An 18,830-nucleotide genomic window follows, 5' to 3' on the forward strand; every position below is an offset into this window, starting at 1 on the left:
CTAAATTAATAGATAGATGATTACATAGTAAGTGAATACATGTGTAACAAGTATATTATATTGAGATGTATGTTTTGTTTTTGTGGAGGGGTGAGAGGAGATATTGAGGTAGTGGTTTTCTGTGAATGATTTGTATGTGCAGTACTGCTGGTGAGTTATTTGAATAGTACTGGGGTGGTGATATGTTTTGGAGATGAGTATGTGGTGTGTAAGAGGGTATGCGCAAGAGTTATGTGTATGTGTTAGATGTGATCATTGGAATAGGTAATTTTTGTGTTAGAGTGGTGTGTAAAGATTGTATGATTGTGTAATTAGTAAAAAGAGGAGGCTGTGTTGGAAGGCTGAGTATAGGTTTTGTCGTGATAAAAAAGGGATCTGTTAGGAGCAAGTAGAGGATAGAGGTGGTGTTTTGTTTGAACAGGGAGTGCGTATCTGGATGCATTAAAACTATGTATAATGTGGCGTTGTGTTGGTGATGTGTTATAGGACAGAGTTGTTTTGTGTGAGGATGCAGCTGCCATAGTGTAGTTGGGGGTCGAATTGTATGTAGGTGTGGTTTGTTGGGGTTTTGTAGTGGTTCAATACACATTGAAATCTGTATGAGGTTTCTGGGGCATGAGAATGCCTTTGCTGGTATTGTGTTTGGATATTTGTGGACGTGTAGAGGGTTTTAGATGGTAGCTAGTAAGTGAAAATTGGGCAGCATCTCTGACGTTGCCCTCTCCACCATCCAAACAGGCAACTGCCCTGGCTGAGACACCATGAGCCCCATGCTTAAAACTGCACTTTTTGCCAATGGAACCCTAACCAGGGGCGTGGCTTGCAGCCGATGCCGATGGTCGCAGCCTAGCGAGGCTCCCGACCCACTGCCCATCATCCGACGTAATTATCCTGTTTCGGACCCGGGATCCCCGCTAAAACCGGGTCGATCCCGCAGACGACACCCAGGTCTGTCCCGGCTAGAGTGGCGAGCCGCAGAAGCACTCGTGAAGGGCACTGCGTAACGAGGAGCTCCCGGACCCTCGGAGGGCAAGATGGCGGCTGCCTGACCTGCGGGGGCGAAAGGACGACCGTGAGCCCACATAGGGGGTCTTGCTGCCCGGGAAAGGAGTACTGAGCACCATCGCACGCCGAGGGGAGACTGCAGCCCCCCGGCATACCGGCGGACCCTGAAGGCGGTGTGCGGCTCGGCCGGGAGACGAGGCTCCGGAGTGGCTCCGCCCCTTCTGCGGGGCCGAAAATCCAGACCCCGGCTTTGCGGCCTGTGATCCCAATATTGCTGCCTGAACCCTGACGGATCGCCGGGAAAAGATTGCCCACGGTGAGTCTGGTCCTCCGGGGACGCGGGAGGAGACTCGGAGCGGGCCCTGACCCCCGGTGCAGCCGGGCCCGGTTCGGGGGGCCCGCCCTGCGGCCGAGTCTTGGAACCGAAGATAGAGATCCCTGCCCCCGCCTGCACCGAGGCGCTACCGTTGGCGGGAAGAGCCCAGGAGGATCTTGGACCGGGCCGCCGCAGCAACGCGCTAGACCCAGGCGGCGCCGAGTCAGTGTCTGCCCGGGTGCTGGGGTCTGCACTCTCTCCCTGGGGGGAGGCCGGCGGAGCCCACTGGGGGCCGCCTGAGCCCTGATCTGCAGCTACGAGAGCGGCCGGCGTCCCTGCTGGTGTTGGGAGAGGCCAGCGGGGACCCCCCTCAGACCACTGCAGCCCAGCCCCGTGCTCTGAGCGAAACCCACCTGGGAGTACCGGCGCACCAACCCTGTGAGCTGGGACAGGCCGCCTGACACTGCCTGCCCCCCCCCCCGATACTTTGGAGGGGCTCTCTTTTCGGGATAACGGCGGCTCTGACCCGCTACTGCTGCCCGGTGCGGACACCCCGTAAACGGGGCTGAGTGGGGAAAGGGGACTGGAGCTGGCCGCGCACACCCTGAAGCAGCTCCCTGGCTCTCCGGGCAGCGGAGGCGCGCTGTGTGATCCCGGGGTGATACTCCCACGACTGGTGCCCGACCTGATCCACACAGAACTCCCCAGAAGAACCACCACGCACCTGGACACCAAGCCAGTGGCGGAACCACCGGGGGCCGCCGACCCACCTGTTTCCGGGGCCGCCGCCTTTACCCGACCGACCGGCCGTGAAGGTCCGGGCCAGCTCGGAGGGTGAACGATGGGGAAGCCTAAAGGACCTAGGGGAGAGGGGGGCCCATCCACGGAAGCGCCAGACGACTCCTCACGACCCCCCACGGAGTTACAGCGGATGCAAGATCGGATACTGGACGCCATTGCGGCCACGAAGGAAGCTTTGCACCAGGATATTGGTCAGGTGGCGACGGGGCTGGGGCTTCTGCGTGCAGATCATGCGAAGCTGGTGGACAGGGTCAAGGAAACAGAAGATACCCTGAAAGATGTCGTGCCGGCTCAGAAATCGATGGAGGGACGGCTCACGGACGCGATGGGGCGGATACACGCCCTGGAAAGGAGGGCAGAGGACGCAGAAAACCGCAACCGGCGGAATAATGTGCGTTTGGTGGGCCTTCCGGAAAAAAAGGAGGGCACGGACATGGTGGGCTTCCTGACCGACTGGCTGCAAACGGTGGTTGCCCCGGAGGGCCTATCTCCCTTCTTCACCTTGGAACGGGCGCACCGTGTGCCTTCCCGGCCCCCACGCGAGGGCCTACCGCCCCGCCCAGTGGTCTTCAAACTACTCCACTATAGAGACAGGGACTGGCTCCTGCAGCGGGCCAGGGATGCAGGCCCATTTCAAGTGGACAACAGTAGGGTCACACTGTTCCCGGACTACACGTTTGAGACTCAGAGGCAGCGGGCCACCTTCCTCTCTATTAAAAAGGAACTACGCACAGAGGGGCTGAAGTATTCGCTGCTATTCCCAGCCAAACTCCGAGTGATTGTGGATGAGAAAGCGTTGTTTTTCGAAACTTCAGCAGAAGCGTGGACTTGGTGGGACTCCTACAAGGCGGGAACAGACGGGGCCCGGTCCCGGGCGGAGGAAGAGTACCAGAACCACTCAATCAGGCGATCACGTCGGCTTCGTAACCGTGGCAGAGGGCCCAGGAGGCCAACGACCTCGCAGACAGAGGAAGAACGGAAGGCGGCACTACAGGCGGTGAAAGAGGTGTCGGGAACAGCGCCGGCCCTATCGACAAAGGACTCGGCCTCGGAGGCCCTGGCTACGGGCTCGGACACTGACTTGTCGGGGTTGGAGGGCGCCAGGGGCCCGAAGGTCACGCCGCAGACTTCGGGAGAGATCATCGGACCCTGATAGCTGTCCACGAAAGTGGTGAGATATGACTTTGAAGGCGATGCCTCCACAAACACTGGGACAGACCACTGTAAGACTTTTCTTTTACGAGTCACATTGAGTATTAATGGGCAAGGGGTTGGGGGACGGGTTTAGTAGGGGTCAGTAGCCAGTTCACGTGCCACAGGGCCCATAAGGCCTCCGTGGTGTTTACTACGGACTAAACAGTTTCGTGGGCACAGTTGCTCACAGGTTTGGATGGGAGTGACTACTTTGCAGTTAGGTCCTATTCTGGGGGTGGGAGGGCCTAGGGTAGTTGGGGAGACCCGAGGTGGGGTTCGGGGTGGAGGGACGGGGGGGGCGTTGGGGATGGGGAGGGGCGGGATGGTGTCAGGTGTCCGGGTGCGAACTGTTCTTGGACTGCGACGACTATATTGGGGCAATGGCTAGTATGGGTTCACTGAAATGTGTGTCCTGGAATGTGCGGGGACTGAATTCGATGGCAAGGAGGCATAAGATACATTCCCACCTAGTTCGCAGAGGGGTGCACATCGCCTTTCTGCAGGAGACCCATTTAACCAAGAAGGAAGGGGCTGCTTTGCAGCGGAGATGGAGAGGTCACCTGTTTCACACCACATACTCGGGGTTTGCTAGAGGGACACTAATCTGGATCCGGGCGGGGGTTCCCTTCCAGGTCACTAGGCACACTGTAGACCCAGATGGGAGATATGTGGCAGTTGAGGGGTTACTCAGGGGCCGCCAGATAGTCCTTTGTAGCGCCTATGCACCGAACGTAGAGCAGGCTTCATACTTTACCAGGTTATCCAGGCTGTTGGCCTCTTATTTAACTGGGCCGGTGCTGATGGGGGGGGACTTCAACTCTATCGAGGATACCACCTTAGACAGATCACATCCACCACTGAAGGCATCTCCGGTACACAGACTAGCGAAACACAGATCTACTTGGCAGGGGCGGTGGGACCTGACAGACGCTTGGCGTGCGCAACACCCGACTGAGCGGGATTACTCCTTCCACTCGGGTATACACGACCTTCATGTCCGCATAGATGCGTTCCTGTGCTCCCGCTCGGTATTACCGTCGGTGGCCCGAACGGAATACCTGGCACGAACGATATCGGACCACAACCCCTTGCTCCTCACGCTGGCCTGGATGGACGAGGTCTCACCAATCCCGACATGGCGGCTTCGTCCAGATACGCTAGATGACCCACCGTTCAGCGGAGCATTGGAGGAGAGGATCTCCCAATACTTCATGGAGAACGAGGGAACTGCCTCTTCCAGGGCCGTGGAATGGGACGCGTTGAAGGTAGTGGTGAGGGGGCACTGTATAGGGAAGTTTGCGGGTGCGCGGCGGACGCTAGTAGATGACCTGGACAAGGCTGAGCGAACTCTGCGAGTGGTTGAAAAACAGAGGCCCAACCGCCCTGATTTGCAGGACAGGGTGTGCGCTGCGCGGGAGGCGGTGGCTGCAGTGGTGGAGCGCCTCCGTAGTTTTGATTACAAAACGTACCTAACTAAGGCGCTTGCGGAGGGGGACAAAACGGGGACGCTCCTGGCCTGGCTAGCTAACCCCAGTAGGGGCGCAGCTCCGATACTATCCATGGTGAATGCAGATGGCACTTCATCCACCTCCCAACCGGATATATTGCGTTGTTTCACAACATATTACGAAAGGTTATATGGGAGGGAGCTAGTGGACCGAGCCGAGATGACTGACGCCTTGCTGTCGGAGACCCAACTGCCACACCTCGAGCAAGAACAGGCGGAGGCCCTCGGGGGCCCGATTGACCTAGCGGAGATTAGAGGGGCCATTAAAAGAATGGCACGCAACAAGACACCGGGTGTGGATGGACTGCCAGTGGAATTTTATGGCAAATATATAGATATCCTAGCACCACGCCTCCAGCTCGTATACCGAGAGGCGCATGAGAAGGGGGAGTTGCCCCGCTCGATGCGCGAGGCGATTATGGTCCCCTTACTGAAACCGCGTAGGGACGGCACTGATCCGGCGTCGTACCGACCTTTGTCGATGTTGACGACAGATTATAAAATACTAAGCACTATATTAGCCGCCAGATTGGTGTCCCACATGCAGGACTTGATTCACAAGGACCAGTCAGGCTTCATACCCACCAGAAACACGTCACACAATATCCGCAGGTTGCTGAGGCTTGTGGCGGACCCTCCACCGCTCGCCAGGGCCCCTATGGTCATGGCGATAGACATAGAGAAGGCCTTCGATAGCCTGGATTGGTGCTACCTATACAAGGTGTTGCACAGTTTTGGTATAGGTGAGGGATATGTGCGATGGACGAAAGTGCTCTATGCGTCGGTTGGAGCTAGGGTGCGGGTAGGAGCGCTGATATCAGACCACTATGCAGTGCATAAGGGTACTCGGCAGGGGTGTGCACTCTCCCCCCTCTTATTTGCCCTCGCGATGGAACCATTGGCAGCGCTGGCCCGGGGAGGAGAGTATTACCAGGGGCTGGAAGTCGGCGGGATCCACCACCACATATCTTTGTACGCAGACGACCTCCTGCTGTTCTTGGACAATGCAGAGGAAGCGGTGGAGGGGGCGGAGCGCCTTTTGGCGCGATTCGGAGAGGTCTCAGGCCTGAAAGTGAATTGGGCTAAGACATGCCTCTTCCCACTCCGGAAAGCGGAGCGATGTCCCTGGGCCCACCCCAAACTCCGTTGGGAGCCGGATTGCCTCCCTTATTTAGGAGTGCACGTCTACCATGCTCCCGCTGACCTGCTGGAAGGCAACGTCGGCCGCTGTATCCGTACGTTACAAGGAAATATGGCCTTTTGGGCCACTCTTCCGCTGTCCGTGACAGGTCGGGTATCCCTGCTTAAAATGATAGCCCTACCGCGGTTGTTATATTTCTTTAGGACTCTCCCAGTGTGGGTACCGGGAAGCGTCTTTCGTCGCCTGAAATCACAGATAGTGTCCTTTCTGTGGGGTACTGGTCGGAGGAGGATAGCTTTGGCGACCCTGACCCGCCCGAAGAACGAGGGCGGCCTCGCGGTCCCGGACTTCGAGCTCTATTATTTAGCTGCCCAGCTGCAGTTTTTCACACAGGAGGTAGCAAGGGTGTACCGGGGCCCGGAACAGGAGAGGGACACTGGCACCCCCCGCCATGTGCTGGCGTTTATCACCCTGCAACAGAAACTCATACTTCGGGGATTGTCCCAGGAGGAACGAACGCTGAGGCTCTGTTGGAATCGCATGCAGAGGCGAGCGGGTCCGGGTCATCCATATGCGCCTGAGATCCCACTAGGTATGTTAACAGCGTTTCCGCACGGTGGTGACTGGTCGAACCTCCAGAACTGGGAGGAGGCTGGCCTGCAAGTGGTGGGGGACCTATACTCTGATGGGGTGCTCATGCCTTACCAGGCCTTGCAGGAACAGTACGACCTTCCTAGGGGTGATTATCTTTTGCATGCGGCCGTGGTGCGCGTGATCCAGGCGCACTGGGGGGAAGGGCTGCTTGAACCTCCAACGTCACCTGCATGCCAATACACGATGATGGCTGCGGGAACGATTAAGGCAGTCACATGTCTACACTCTAGACTACTCGAGGCTAATCTACAACCCCTGACGCGACTTAAAACCCAATGGGAGACGGACCTGCAGAAGGGAATCCCGGACACTACGTGGGCTCAGCTGGTTCAGAGGGCCAGGAAAAGCACCAGAAACGCCCGCTTCCAATTAATACACCTCTACATACTTCATAGGGCCTACCTTACCCCACAGAAAATATCACAATACTTTGGCGCAGAAGACGCAGCGTGCCCCAGATGTGCGCTGTTAGGCGCGGACTTACTGCACATGCTGCGGGGCTGTCCGTACCTACAGGACTTCTGGAGGGAAGTGGGCGACACCTTGAACGAAGCCACAGACAGGGACCTGCTATATGACAGTGCGACTACAATCTTACACTGGTTCCCACACACACGCAACACTAAACTGACGAGCAGATTCATAGACATGGGCCTACTTATTGCTAAGAGGGAACTTACCAGGGGATGGAAATCAAAGACGGCGCCAACACACCGGAAATGGCTGGCCGAATTCCAGAAATGGGCGGCAGCAGAAAGCACAATCAGATGCCAGTTGGCACGTCGAGGGTCAGACGAGAAAGCTCAGGAAACGGCGCTGGCATGGGAAATTTTGGTCCAGGCACTCAGGGACGATGCAGTGGAGAGTGAGGAAGAGGGGGACATAGATGACCCCGGGGTCCAAGGGGAGGCAATGCCGATCCCGGCACCTACCACGGACATACACACTCCATGATTTACTCTACAATCCGTAGCTAGCCCACATACTTCAATGCACTTCTACCGCACACAGGCACTGGACACCGCAGCACACCGAAGGGGAGGGGGGGGGGGGAGCGAGGGGGGAGGGGAGGAAGATACACTGCCCCAACGATGCCAGGAATCGCAGTACACACTGTTGAGATGCTAGAGGGGAGGGTTTGGTTTACAAAAAAAAGTTAAAAGCAGAAGGCGGTTGACCACTGAATAGGCCACCACTGAGTAATGTGGAAAAGTGCTGATTGCAATCGTTGCCACCCGGCCTCAGGGATGCGGGTTACGAGGCTGTGTACATACTATTTGGTTCCATGGTGAACGCTAAGGTCCCGCGCAAACAAAACTGTGTATACACTATCATGTGAATTTTGGAATCTGCAATAAAAACTGTTTTACAAAAAAAAAAATGGAACCCTAACCATAACCAATCAAAACTCTAACCCTAGAGCCAATGGGAGACTTGTCCCTATTAAACAATCACAGCCATAGCTCTAACAGCCAGCTAAAGCCCTAATCCCCAAGTCAACTAGGAAACGGCAGGCCTAGTAGCCAATCAGAACCTTTGCCCAAACCACCTATACAGCAAAGCCTCTGAAAATGCGAACCACATACAACAGCACTCAGCACGTGTAGACCACCCAGAACCAAGCTTTTAGTTGACCTCTACAAAATTATGACTCCACATCCATGCTGTCTGTGCACACTCCTAAGCACGAAATACATCAGACCGGAAGTTGAATAGTAGTAAAGTAATTACACTCCTAGGACTGTAGGACCTGCCCTGCTACTTACCCAAAAGTGTGAAAGATCATTGAGCTAAAGAAGAATAAGGAAGTGCAAGATAAAATTGAAAGGTAGATGGAAGAGTGCCAGAGGGAACATAGAGAAGAGTGAGTGGGGCAAGCCCGTGGATACATTAGAAGGTGATTCAAAGAAAATAAGAGAATGCAGAATGAAACTGAAGAAGTAAGGTAAGCTGCTGAAGTTTGGAGACACTGAAGAGAAGTTGAATTGCAGAACTGAGCAGTGAGAAAAAAGTTGGCAATTGAAGGGCGGCGTAGAGTGAAGTTTATAAATTTGGAAGGTAATGAATGTAGCAAAGAAGAATTTGTTAGTGAAGAGCGAGATAGGTGAGAATGCGTTGGTAGCGGGGGGCATTAGGTTGAGAATGGGTAGCATGTGCTAGGGATGGGTGCACAAACTGTGGTTAAAATGTAGATGGATAATTAAAAGAAAAGAATGACCATTCAAGGGGAAAATAGCATTGTGATGATAGGTACAATGAAGGAGAATGTGACTGGTTCTCCCTGGTCGTTAAAAACACACAGGTATCACCTTTGTCTTTTCTCTTCACAAGTTCATCTCAGCAAGATGTGTTCAATAGGTGAAAAAATGCAGCTACCCTCCTGATGTGTGCATCTCCAGGTAGATTTTTTGAGGAGTAGCTCATAAGCCCCCACATACTTTTTACTCTTCCTCATCTGTATATAACAAGCTCTAAGAGTCTATTACTGTATCTTATAAATGTGAGAGGTCTTTTTATCAGAAGGTTGATGTCTATCAAACTCTGTTTCTGCAGTTCAGTGCTCTCTGCCTCAATGTCCTTCAAAAATTAAGATTTGACTTCCTGTTCAAAGATTAAAAAGGGCCCATCCATGTCCATATTCCTCAACTCTGGAAGACATGGATCACCTTGCCAAATCCCTGAAATACAAAGTCACAGTAGATGTTTGTATTAAAAAGACGGACTTTGCACCAGCCATGACAGCTTTTACATCAATCCAGCCATCACCTCAACTGATCATCTGGATTCAAGACCTCCTACTAAAAATTGAGATATTTATTAGTGTTTAACTTGTAGTTGAATTGTAGTGCACCGAGATGCATCAGAATCCTGCTTGATCTTGAAGGCTTTGAAAGTATTGGCTCACATACTACTTTTTAAGGCACAGCATAAGCATTTGACAAAGAGCGGTTTCCTTGAAGGCAGACTCAAGACAGTTGAACAGATTAAATGTATGTTGCTAATTTGTAGGGGTGTGGCTCAGTATATCCCTTTCTTGCTACATAGCTACCTTATTGATTTTGACATAGGCAGCTCCTTCCAGTTTATCGTCCACTGGTACCTCCATATTAGCTAAAAAGTTTGTGTTTCAAACACCACCAAGAATGAAAGCAGTAGCACCCATGTCAGATGAAGGTCACTAAGAGAAAATAACAAAGCAATTTTATAACCAAAACTGTATTTTAATTGTTTTCCACCTTTTTGTTAGCTGTTGTAATCATTATGCCCATGTTATTCCTTAAACCTCCCTATCGCACCAGAAAAAGAAATCAAACCCAAAGTTTAATGTGCATCGTTACATGAAATGCCCTTATACAAAGGAAATGCTACAGCACTCTTGACAAGGTATTGAAGCGATGTTACAGATTATAGAGTTTCAATAAGAGGATGTAACATCCACAGAGGAAAGGTTAATTTTAAAAAGGATATTAGAATCTCATTTGCAGTGGACTTATACTGTGCATCTGCAATTACATATGTAGTTATTAAAGAAGACTGGAATGTCCATTTGCATACCAAACAAAGAGCACCATATGATTAACATGCTTTTCAGTGGCACACCCATGCTTAGCCTACATGTTGCTGAGTTGTTATAAATTATTAGGAATGGAGTAGGTATCGGACAATTGCAGGAAGTAATTCCTGCAGCAGCTCACGGCGTTTTTGCAATGCATCTTGGCTGTGAACGTAGTAAGCCCTTAAGTCCTGTGCATGCATGATGCTGACCTACAGCTTCTTGTACAGTGCTTAAAATAATGCTCAATTCATCAGAACCACACAACGGTATGATCCTTTTAAGAAGTTGAGGTAATGGCACCGCCAACAAGAGGTGTTTCTGTGTCTGGTTGTGAATCACAATTCTTGGTTGATTAGTACTCAATGGTTTTGAATGCTCCCCTTCCTTAGGGTATGGGAACCAGGTTGTTTCATGATCTGAACGGTTCTCCGTGTTTGAACTTCTTTTGCTTATTGGCCTTGTGCCTTTTTGCTTCTGGATTCAGTTGAATTCCTTTCTTCGTAGGAAGGACTAGTCTGATCACTCCTGCTTTGGATAGGGTACAGTCAGTTTCTGCATAATATAAACTTAGACAAATCTCTCCAGTCTCCATTTATTGTTAAAGTAAATCTGTGACAGTAAGTTTCTGTTATCAGTGTCCAACATTTGTGCAATTAAAAGGTTCATAGCATGAAAGATACAGTTCTCCTGTCTCCTTTGGCCCTGCCAATGGCTGCAGACAGACATTTCTGTAAGTCATTACACTACACTACACTACCATTCTTTTTCTGTATTGCATTAAATACATGATGCTCCAGTATAGGTGAAGGGCGTCTGGCTGTGTAAAAGGGTACAAAATTCAGGCAAAATGGTTTTAGGCTAGTTCATGGAGGATGATTCCTTATAATATGCCAGTTAAACGTTGCTCATCTATAGACCTCAGTTGTTTGAATCTGCCATCCTGCAAACTTTGCATCTGGTTTTCTTCAGCCTACACATGTCAGACCACTAACACATACTCTCAGATCTGATAGAGACTACTAGCCTCAGATTGCTTCACATAGAATGATCCCTAGGCGTTAGACTGGATCTGAAAAATGTTCTGCCACAGCATCCCTGCGCGCCGGGTGGACTGCATCACATGGCTCCTCTCAGGCATCGCCCGCGTACGTGACGTCAGCGAGGTCACATAAGTCCCACCCTGGCGCGCCCACTTAGGTTTTTTCCTTTTCTGCATGCAACGCGGATCTGGTCTCTGTTCGGGCCTCTTTGAGCCATTTTTTCTTTCCTCATTGTGATATATTTTAGTGAACAGCGTGCAAATGCCTTCGGGCTTCAATTTTTGCACGTTCTGTGGGCGTCTTATGTCGGCGATGGACCCTCGCCTCATTTGCATGTGGTGTTTAGGGGAAGCTCACAGCACTACTGATTATGAGGAGTGCCAACAGCTGAAGCCGAAGTCGCGGCGGGAGCACCGGATGAAACTGCTCTCTGCGCGTCTTTCAAGGTCTGCTTTATCCCCTCGATCAGCCTCGGCATACTGTTTCAAAAGCGCCCGTCGTCGGCGTTCTCATTCCTCTCAGATGTCGGAAGAGCGTCGCTCTGCAGTGGGTAAGTGTCACAGCTTGTCCCAGACGGCTGGTATTCGTCCTGCCAGGGGCTTGGGCTCGCCGCGGGTGATGCAGCACCACGTGTCGTCCTCCTATCCACTGTTTCCCGGTGAAAGGGCGCGAGAGTCCAGATGGAGACACATGCAGCGGCTTTGCAGGCCTCGATGGCGTCTCCTCCTCCTCCTGGGGCATCAGCGGATCCCTTGCATTACGCGCGTCGTCGCCAGTGACTCTGGCGCTGACTTGCTTGGCTCCAGGCTTGGAGGATGTGGTGCTGCTGGGGTGCGGCCCTTCGGGGGTTCCTTCTTTGGACCGCGGCGCCTCTGCCTCGCCGCAAACTCCCGTGGGAGACCCTGTGTTGTCGCGGGAGGTCGCAAGGGCTCGGGTCACATCCCCGAGCCCCGCTTGGCCCTCTGGACAGGCGGCGGCCTTGTCCGCGGCTGAGCTGATGCCGCCCCGGTGCCGGCACCTGCTGGACAGGGCGGCGCCACAGGGGTCGGTGGACCCTCCTTGTCCTTCTCTGGGTCAAGGCTGGACGGAGACCCCTCGTCCTCCTCTGGGCCCATCTCGTCCCTCTGCACAGGCGGCTGCCTCATCGGAGGTTGAATCGGCCCTGGCGGCGTTGCATGGGTCGGCGGGCCACCTCCGTCACATTCTGGGCCGAGGCTGGCGGAGGGCTGGTGCCACTCCCCTGGTCCCTCTCGTTCCTCCACACAGGCGGCTGCCTCGTCGGAAGTTGAGTCGGCGTCGTTCCGGCGCTGTCCCTTGGGCTCCGCTCCGGTCCCCGGCACGGTGTGACTTGGAGGAGCCCTATCCGGTGTCTCCTTCGGTACCGGATGGTTCTGACGTCCTGCCTCGGGCGGTGGACTCTACGGCACCAGACAGGCACCGAGTCGCGGATTCTTCTTCAGATGCTCCCTCTTCTCCGGAGGTTGGGTGCCTACTGTTGTCATCCTCCCCGGAGACAGGCCACCGCGTGGTGACTTTTTCACCGGCGTCAATGAAGGGCAGCTCCCCACCATTCCCAAGGCTAAGGTGTTCACCAGAGGAGCAACAGGTCTCCCACTCTTCGGTTCCTTCTAACTTCCAGGTCTTGCATTTGCCCGCTCGGCTTCAGGGATAGCTGCCTTAGTTTACAGCCGTCGCCCACGTAGGAGCTGCTTTCTCCACCACGGGGCCCTACGGAGGCGGGTGCGGCCTTAGCTCACGCAGTGTCCACGTCTGTGGGATTTCTGCGCATGGGTGACTTGGTTGCTCATTTCCCTGTGGACCATCTTTTGGAGGTTCTCCACCAGGGCTCTGGTGGGAGGGAGCTATTGCTTCCTTTTGAGGGTTCGCTCCTTTCTTTCCTGATGGGGCCTTGGAGGCGCCCCGCCTCAGGGGATCTGGTGCTTCAACACCTTCTGCACCGCATGTCTTTCCCTCCAACCCTCTACCTCCAGTCCTCTCTTGCTGTCTGCTTTTCCCTCCCTGCCGCCACTGTTGTCTCCACCGTCCCAGGAGGCCCACTGGCTAGACTCTTGGGGGCGCAACATGTTTGCCTCGACCAGCGCTGCCCTGCGTGCCCTTTTCACCTTATGTGTGTTGGCTAGGGCCACCTCTTGTTTGTGGGACTCTGCTGAGTCCTTTGGAACCGCCGCTTCACAAGAGACTGTTCAGGTGGACTTATGGCATCATGCGCTGGATGGCTGGGAGCTAGCGGCGTTTATTCTCTGCTCTGCTCTGGACATCTTGCAGGTGCTGGGCCGGACCATGGCCATGGTTTCTCAGTCGCCCTCTGCCGCCATGTTTGGCTTCGGGACGGCGTGTTCCCTGAAAATGTTCAGGAGCGGCTGTTTGATCTTCAATTCGATGGCACCCTGTTATTCCATTCCCCGGCGGACTCTGCCATCCAGAGGTTCTTGGCAGGGCTCCGTCCTCCTCCTCCTTATTCCCCCCCCTCCTCATTCCCCTCCCCAGTGAGTGCTGACTTGATCTGGTGGTTCTCGACCACCTTCTGGGCCTGTTTCCCTTGCTGTGCGGTGTGTTTTATGGCCACTCGAGTCCTCCTTGCTGGGGCTGTGGCATTGTTGGCTGCTGGATGGCCCTTTTTTTGACTGTTTTTTTTTTGCTAGAGTTGTCTGCACAGACTTGGCCCTGAGATTAGGCCTTCTGTTTTTCTCTTGGGCTGCTTGATCAGCCTTCCGCAGGGGGGGGGGTTCCCCATGGTTCTTTCGTTTTTTTGTGCTCTGCTGCGCAAGTTTCTTCCGAAGAGGGTTCCCATGTCTTGGGACTTAACATAACCTATGTGGGGTAGTGGTAGCTGTTATATAGCTTGTTCTGTGCTGGGAGTTGGTTGCCTTCAGGCCTCTGCTCTCCATGGCGTTTATGTACGTTGCAGGTGCAATTCCCTTATTGCTGGATTGGAATGCCTTGGTGGCGCCCCGGGGTGTCCTTCTCCTGGGCCGCTGCGCTGTGCGTTAGGTCTGACCTGCTGTCTGTGGCCTGGCGTTGTGGCTCTGGTTCTGCTTCGTTTTGGGCCATATGTGCGGACCCCTCTCTGAGGTGTGTCCGGACCCTTCTTCGCCCTTTTCTCTATTCTGGGGGCTGAGATGGTTTTTGTGTTCCTCCCTCTTTCAGGCTCAGCCTGCCCGGTCTTCCTGGGTGCCTTGGGCTACACTTTTGCTTCCAACTGCTCCTGCTGTCTGTGCCATTCTGTCTGATCATTTCACCTCCGGCTGTGGTGGGCTCAGTTGCCCTCTTCGCGGGGTGTGTTCCTGGTGGGGGGGGGGGGGCTTGCCCTCTTTTTCCCTTGCCTCCTTCGAGCCTCTAGGTTGATCTTCTCCCTCTTCCTTGGCCTTGGATGGAGGTTCTGTTGCCGTGTGGGGCGTGGGGTGCATCGGCCTCCCCTCCCCTTGCCCTTGTTTCCTCTTGAGTGTGAATGGGCTTCCTTCATATTTTCTACTTCTCACACCCCTCTTGGGGTCGGTGGTGTTCTGCTTGTAGTGTTTCCCCTTGCCAGGGATGAGGTTCCTCGCCCTGTCCTTTGAACTGGTCCCCTGTGGGGTCCTCTGTTATGTCCAGGCTGGTGGGAGTCCTTTCACAGACCCTTCTTCCCCGTGGGTATAGCTATGGTATCTATTCTACGTGAAAGAATCTGCGGCTAGTAGTCTAATCTTCTGTAACGTTGTATCTGGTAGAGCCGATTCTAGCTGCAGATTCCTTCACAGCCCGCCCGTCCTCCCCGTCCTCCCCGTTCTGCGAGGACCTTTGGCTTGTTCTGCACTCACCTCCCGGTGGGTGGCTATGTCTTCTGTGAGTGCCTTCTTTTGCCTTTTTGACGGGATGATTCGTCTTGTTTCTTGTTCCTTCTTCCTCTTGCGCATTGGAGGGTGGGTTTATAGGTACTCCTGTGCCCCTCTGCTCTGGTTGCTCCAGGATTGGGGGTTTGCCTTCACTCTTTTCCCTCCCCTCCCTCTCCCCTTTTGTTACTGCGGGTCCTGGACCCTCTGCTAACCTCTGAGTTGGGGTCCTCTGGCCGTGCCTTTGTCCTTGTTCCTTGGGGGGGGGGATGATCACCCTCTGTGCGGGGGTTGCTTTGGAGGTTTGTCATTCCTGTTTGTCTTGGAACCGGTTTTCCTTTTTTGTTTCTTGATTGTGGTTGTAGTCCTGCTGCATGTTGTCATGACATTTTGCATATGTTCCTTGTCTCCGGGGGGGATTGTCTACATAGTGCTCAGGGATGTGCTCTGTTCTTTCTTCTTTCCCTGCCTTTGGGTACTGCAGTGTTGTCATTGCTCCTTATGGTGTTGTTAGTCACCATTCCTTTATCCAATTTTTTTCTGCTCTTATGCAAACTGTTCCCATACTCGCACAGTTTTGTCTGATGGCTCCGCGTTGTGGCGCGGAAAAGTTCTCAGAAGAAAACTGACGTAGGCGCTCCGGGGTGGGACTTATGTGACCTCGCTGACGTCACGTACGCGGGCGACGCCTAGGTGGAGCCGTGTGATGCCATACCCCCAGCGCGCAGGGATGCTGTGGCAGAACATTTTCCGGATCCAGTCTCACGCCTGGGGCTAATTCTACGTGAAGGAATCTGCGGCTAGAATAGTCTCTACCAGATACAACGTTAAAAGGTAAGTAACTCATACGTCTGTGCTTTGTGTAGTACCATGATAAATTATTTGGCCTAATTGCCATGTTTATTGTCTTTAGCAACATCTTCGAGCATTGACAGAAGCGCACCACTTGAAATTGGCCTACAACGATCAACACAAGGTAAATTACATAAAAGGTTTTTTATTTTTTATTAATGACTAGCGCTTTTTGAGAAGTTAATGTGAATTATCTCCTTTTATTTTTTACAGTTAAAAGGGCAGCAGATGAAACATTAGCTGAAGCGAAAAAACCCAGAGTCGAGGTAAAGTTGTTATACTTTATTCAGTAACATATTCTTGCCTCAGTCTATTCTGAATTCACCACAGATCAATGAAAATTACATATTGTCCGAGCTTCTCTAAAAAGCTTTAAAACAGAGGAACAACACTGTCTTTCTTTTAACATGATTTTTCTTTTGGCCTGGCTGTCGTTGAACACTAATGCCCCTAGGTCACCTCACGCTTACCATATTGGTGGCAGATGGTAATTATGATCAAGGTTTTTTCGATGACTGCAGGTTCTTGGGAAATTACTCATCTATTAGTTTGATAATTAAACATTTCCCAATTTTGCTCTGGTAACCCGGCCACTGATTTTACAATCCACTGTTGATCTGGACATTCTGAGAGTCCCAAATCAAATATACTAGTTTCTTCTTTATTTCAACTTTAATTCTTTGGGAGTTTTGTGATGTGCTGATAGCTTTTCTTACACTGACAGATGAGTTACGTGATCCGATTTTGTTGCATAGTGCTAGGATGACACGCTGTAAATGAAATGTAAAATTATAGTGTTAACTGTCTAGTTACTTGATTCTTTAGATAAAGGCATGTTTCTAAATGAAAAAAATGATCCAGAAAATATTTAGTGGCATTTGTGACTCATCTCTGCATCGTCAGTAGAGATCGTTACTTGCATGTTTGGGATCTCAATTTAGATATAGCTTCCTGTGGGAATGGCATCAGAACAGATTTACTCTCTTTAAGGTTTGTCTGCTTTGGGAATCCTAGAACCAGACCAGGAATTCCCCATTTTTCAGACCTCATGGTTTTTTGAAGTCGAAAGCGAGAAAGCCTTTAATGTTGGTACTCCTACTGGTGTTGAAAGGCACATCGTTATGCTCATTTATGTGCTCCATTGGAGACCAAACACCAAGAAAAAGAGGCAAAGCAGATCCATATCCGGTACCTAAGGACCCAGTGATTTAGGACTCTTCCCCCCCTGTGCACTGGAGATTCATGGTCTCAAAGCACTGATTTGGCACATTGTGTCTGGAATGAATGAATGTTCATGTGGTTTATGACGGCTAGGTGTTTCTTACGTACTTGTTTCCTCTAATTCAAGTACCTGCACTTCAGTTCTGAAAGGAAAGCCAGTAGTAATCAGCCTTTGCAGCATTAATCATTTTTGGATTCACATGCTGTGCATTATACTGCCATCTAGTAGTTAGGCCCGGAATTGTCTTTTTAAAAAAAAATCTTGTTTGTGGTGTCCGTGGTGTTCTCTGCCACCATTTGGTGCTTAGTCCATCCCTTGTGTGGCACTAGACGTTGCCCCGGAAGTTCCTGTGCGTGGTAGCCATCTTCAGATTCTTTTTTTCCGTTGTTGGGTCTGTAAGCAAATAGAGACACTCTGAAACTTTGGACGAAATCCCTAAAAGAATCAAGCTGTTCTTGTGAGAAAACAATTGGTCATCGACGGAGAAGACACCAGAGAAGGAGAGAGGCCTCCGGACACATTCCCTTTTGGAGGACCCCGACGGAACAACTAAGCAGATGGATTGAAATAGGGAAAGGTAGGGGCCATGGAAAATACCCCTTTCAAATTTTGCCCAAATTGCTACCACTAGTTTTCACAAGAATTATGTAACCTTTGCCTGCCAAGACATCACAAGGATAAAGACTACGAGGCCTGCTTGGTGTTCGTGTCACACTCGACGCCAAGCTCAACATGCAGCAGCACGTCAGCAAAGCCACAAAAGCAGCTAATTTCCAAATTAACACACTGAGGAAAATCAAACCCTTCCTCCCGGCCAAAGACTTCCAAACTGCTGTACAAGCTTTAGTCATCCCTCGAATAGACTACGGAATTGCGGCCCTCAGCGGTCTCCCGCTATCCACAACAGCACCCTTAAGAGCCTCCCTGAACGCTGCCGCGAGACTCATTACTGGCTCTAGAAAGCATTCGCACATATCCCCAGACTTAAAGTCCCTAAAATGGCTGCCTTTTGAAGCCAGAATACAGCTAAAAATTGCAGTTATGACACACGCGGCCGTGCACCACAAGGCACCCAACTACCTCGCTCAAAAGCTGTCTATATCAGGAGGTTCGAGATCCAATAGGAGTACAAAAAATCTACTCCTGAAACCTCGTAGATTCCGGAAAGTGAAAACTTACAAGCGCTCCTTCTCAGGAATGGCACCCAGGATCTGGAATGCGCTCCCTCCTGAAACCAGGCTGATCTCCTCCACTGCACTCTTCAAGAAAGAGGTGAAAACAATCCTTCCGGCCAAGATCTCCTGATCGCTATAGATGTTGGTTCAGAGACTCTGCATTGCTTTGTATCACTGCTCACCCTATCCCTTGGCACTATACTCTAGTTGGGGGCACTACTACGCTACTCTCTTACTACCGTCCAAGATATGATACACGTTGGTTTACTGATCCACCTGAACACCTCTGTAGTGGGATCAATGACTTGTGCTGTCCTATATTACTTCCTTACCTGATTGTATATGGATTGGTTTTATGTATGTTTTTATTATCCATGTTATTACCATGTTATTGACTATTATACTGTTCCCATTATCTCTGTTGACTCCTACTGCCCCTACCCTGTCTTTGTAAAGCGCTCTGATATCTGTAAGGACCTGTTCGCGCTATATAAAACTTTGAATAAATAAATAAATAAATAAATGAAGACGCTCAAG

The 18,830-nt window shown here is 51.8% G+C and overlaps 1 protein-coding gene across 1 annotated transcript in view; it reads left to right on the forward strand.

Moving 5' to 3' along the window:
- CDC73 (cell division cycle 73) overlaps positions 1-18,830 on the forward strand; it is a 589,523-nt gene that overhangs the window by 68,567 nt on the left and 502,126 nt on the right. The window contains exons 4-5 of the mRNA XM_078687289.1: positions 15,958-16,020; positions 16,110-16,162. Coding sequence (XP_078543415.1) covers positions 15,958-16,020; positions 16,110-16,162 — 116 coding nt within the window. The remainder of the gene's footprint in view (positions 1-15,957; positions 16,021-16,109; positions 16,163-18,830) is intronic.

The sequence above is a fragment of the Lissotriton helveticus genome, chromosome 1_1 (assembly GCF_964261635.1).
Source record: "Lissotriton helveticus chromosome 1_1, aLisHel1.1, whole genome shotgun sequence".
Taxonomy (NCBI): Eukaryota; Metazoa; Chordata; class Amphibia; order Caudata; family Salamandridae; genus Lissotriton; species Lissotriton helveticus.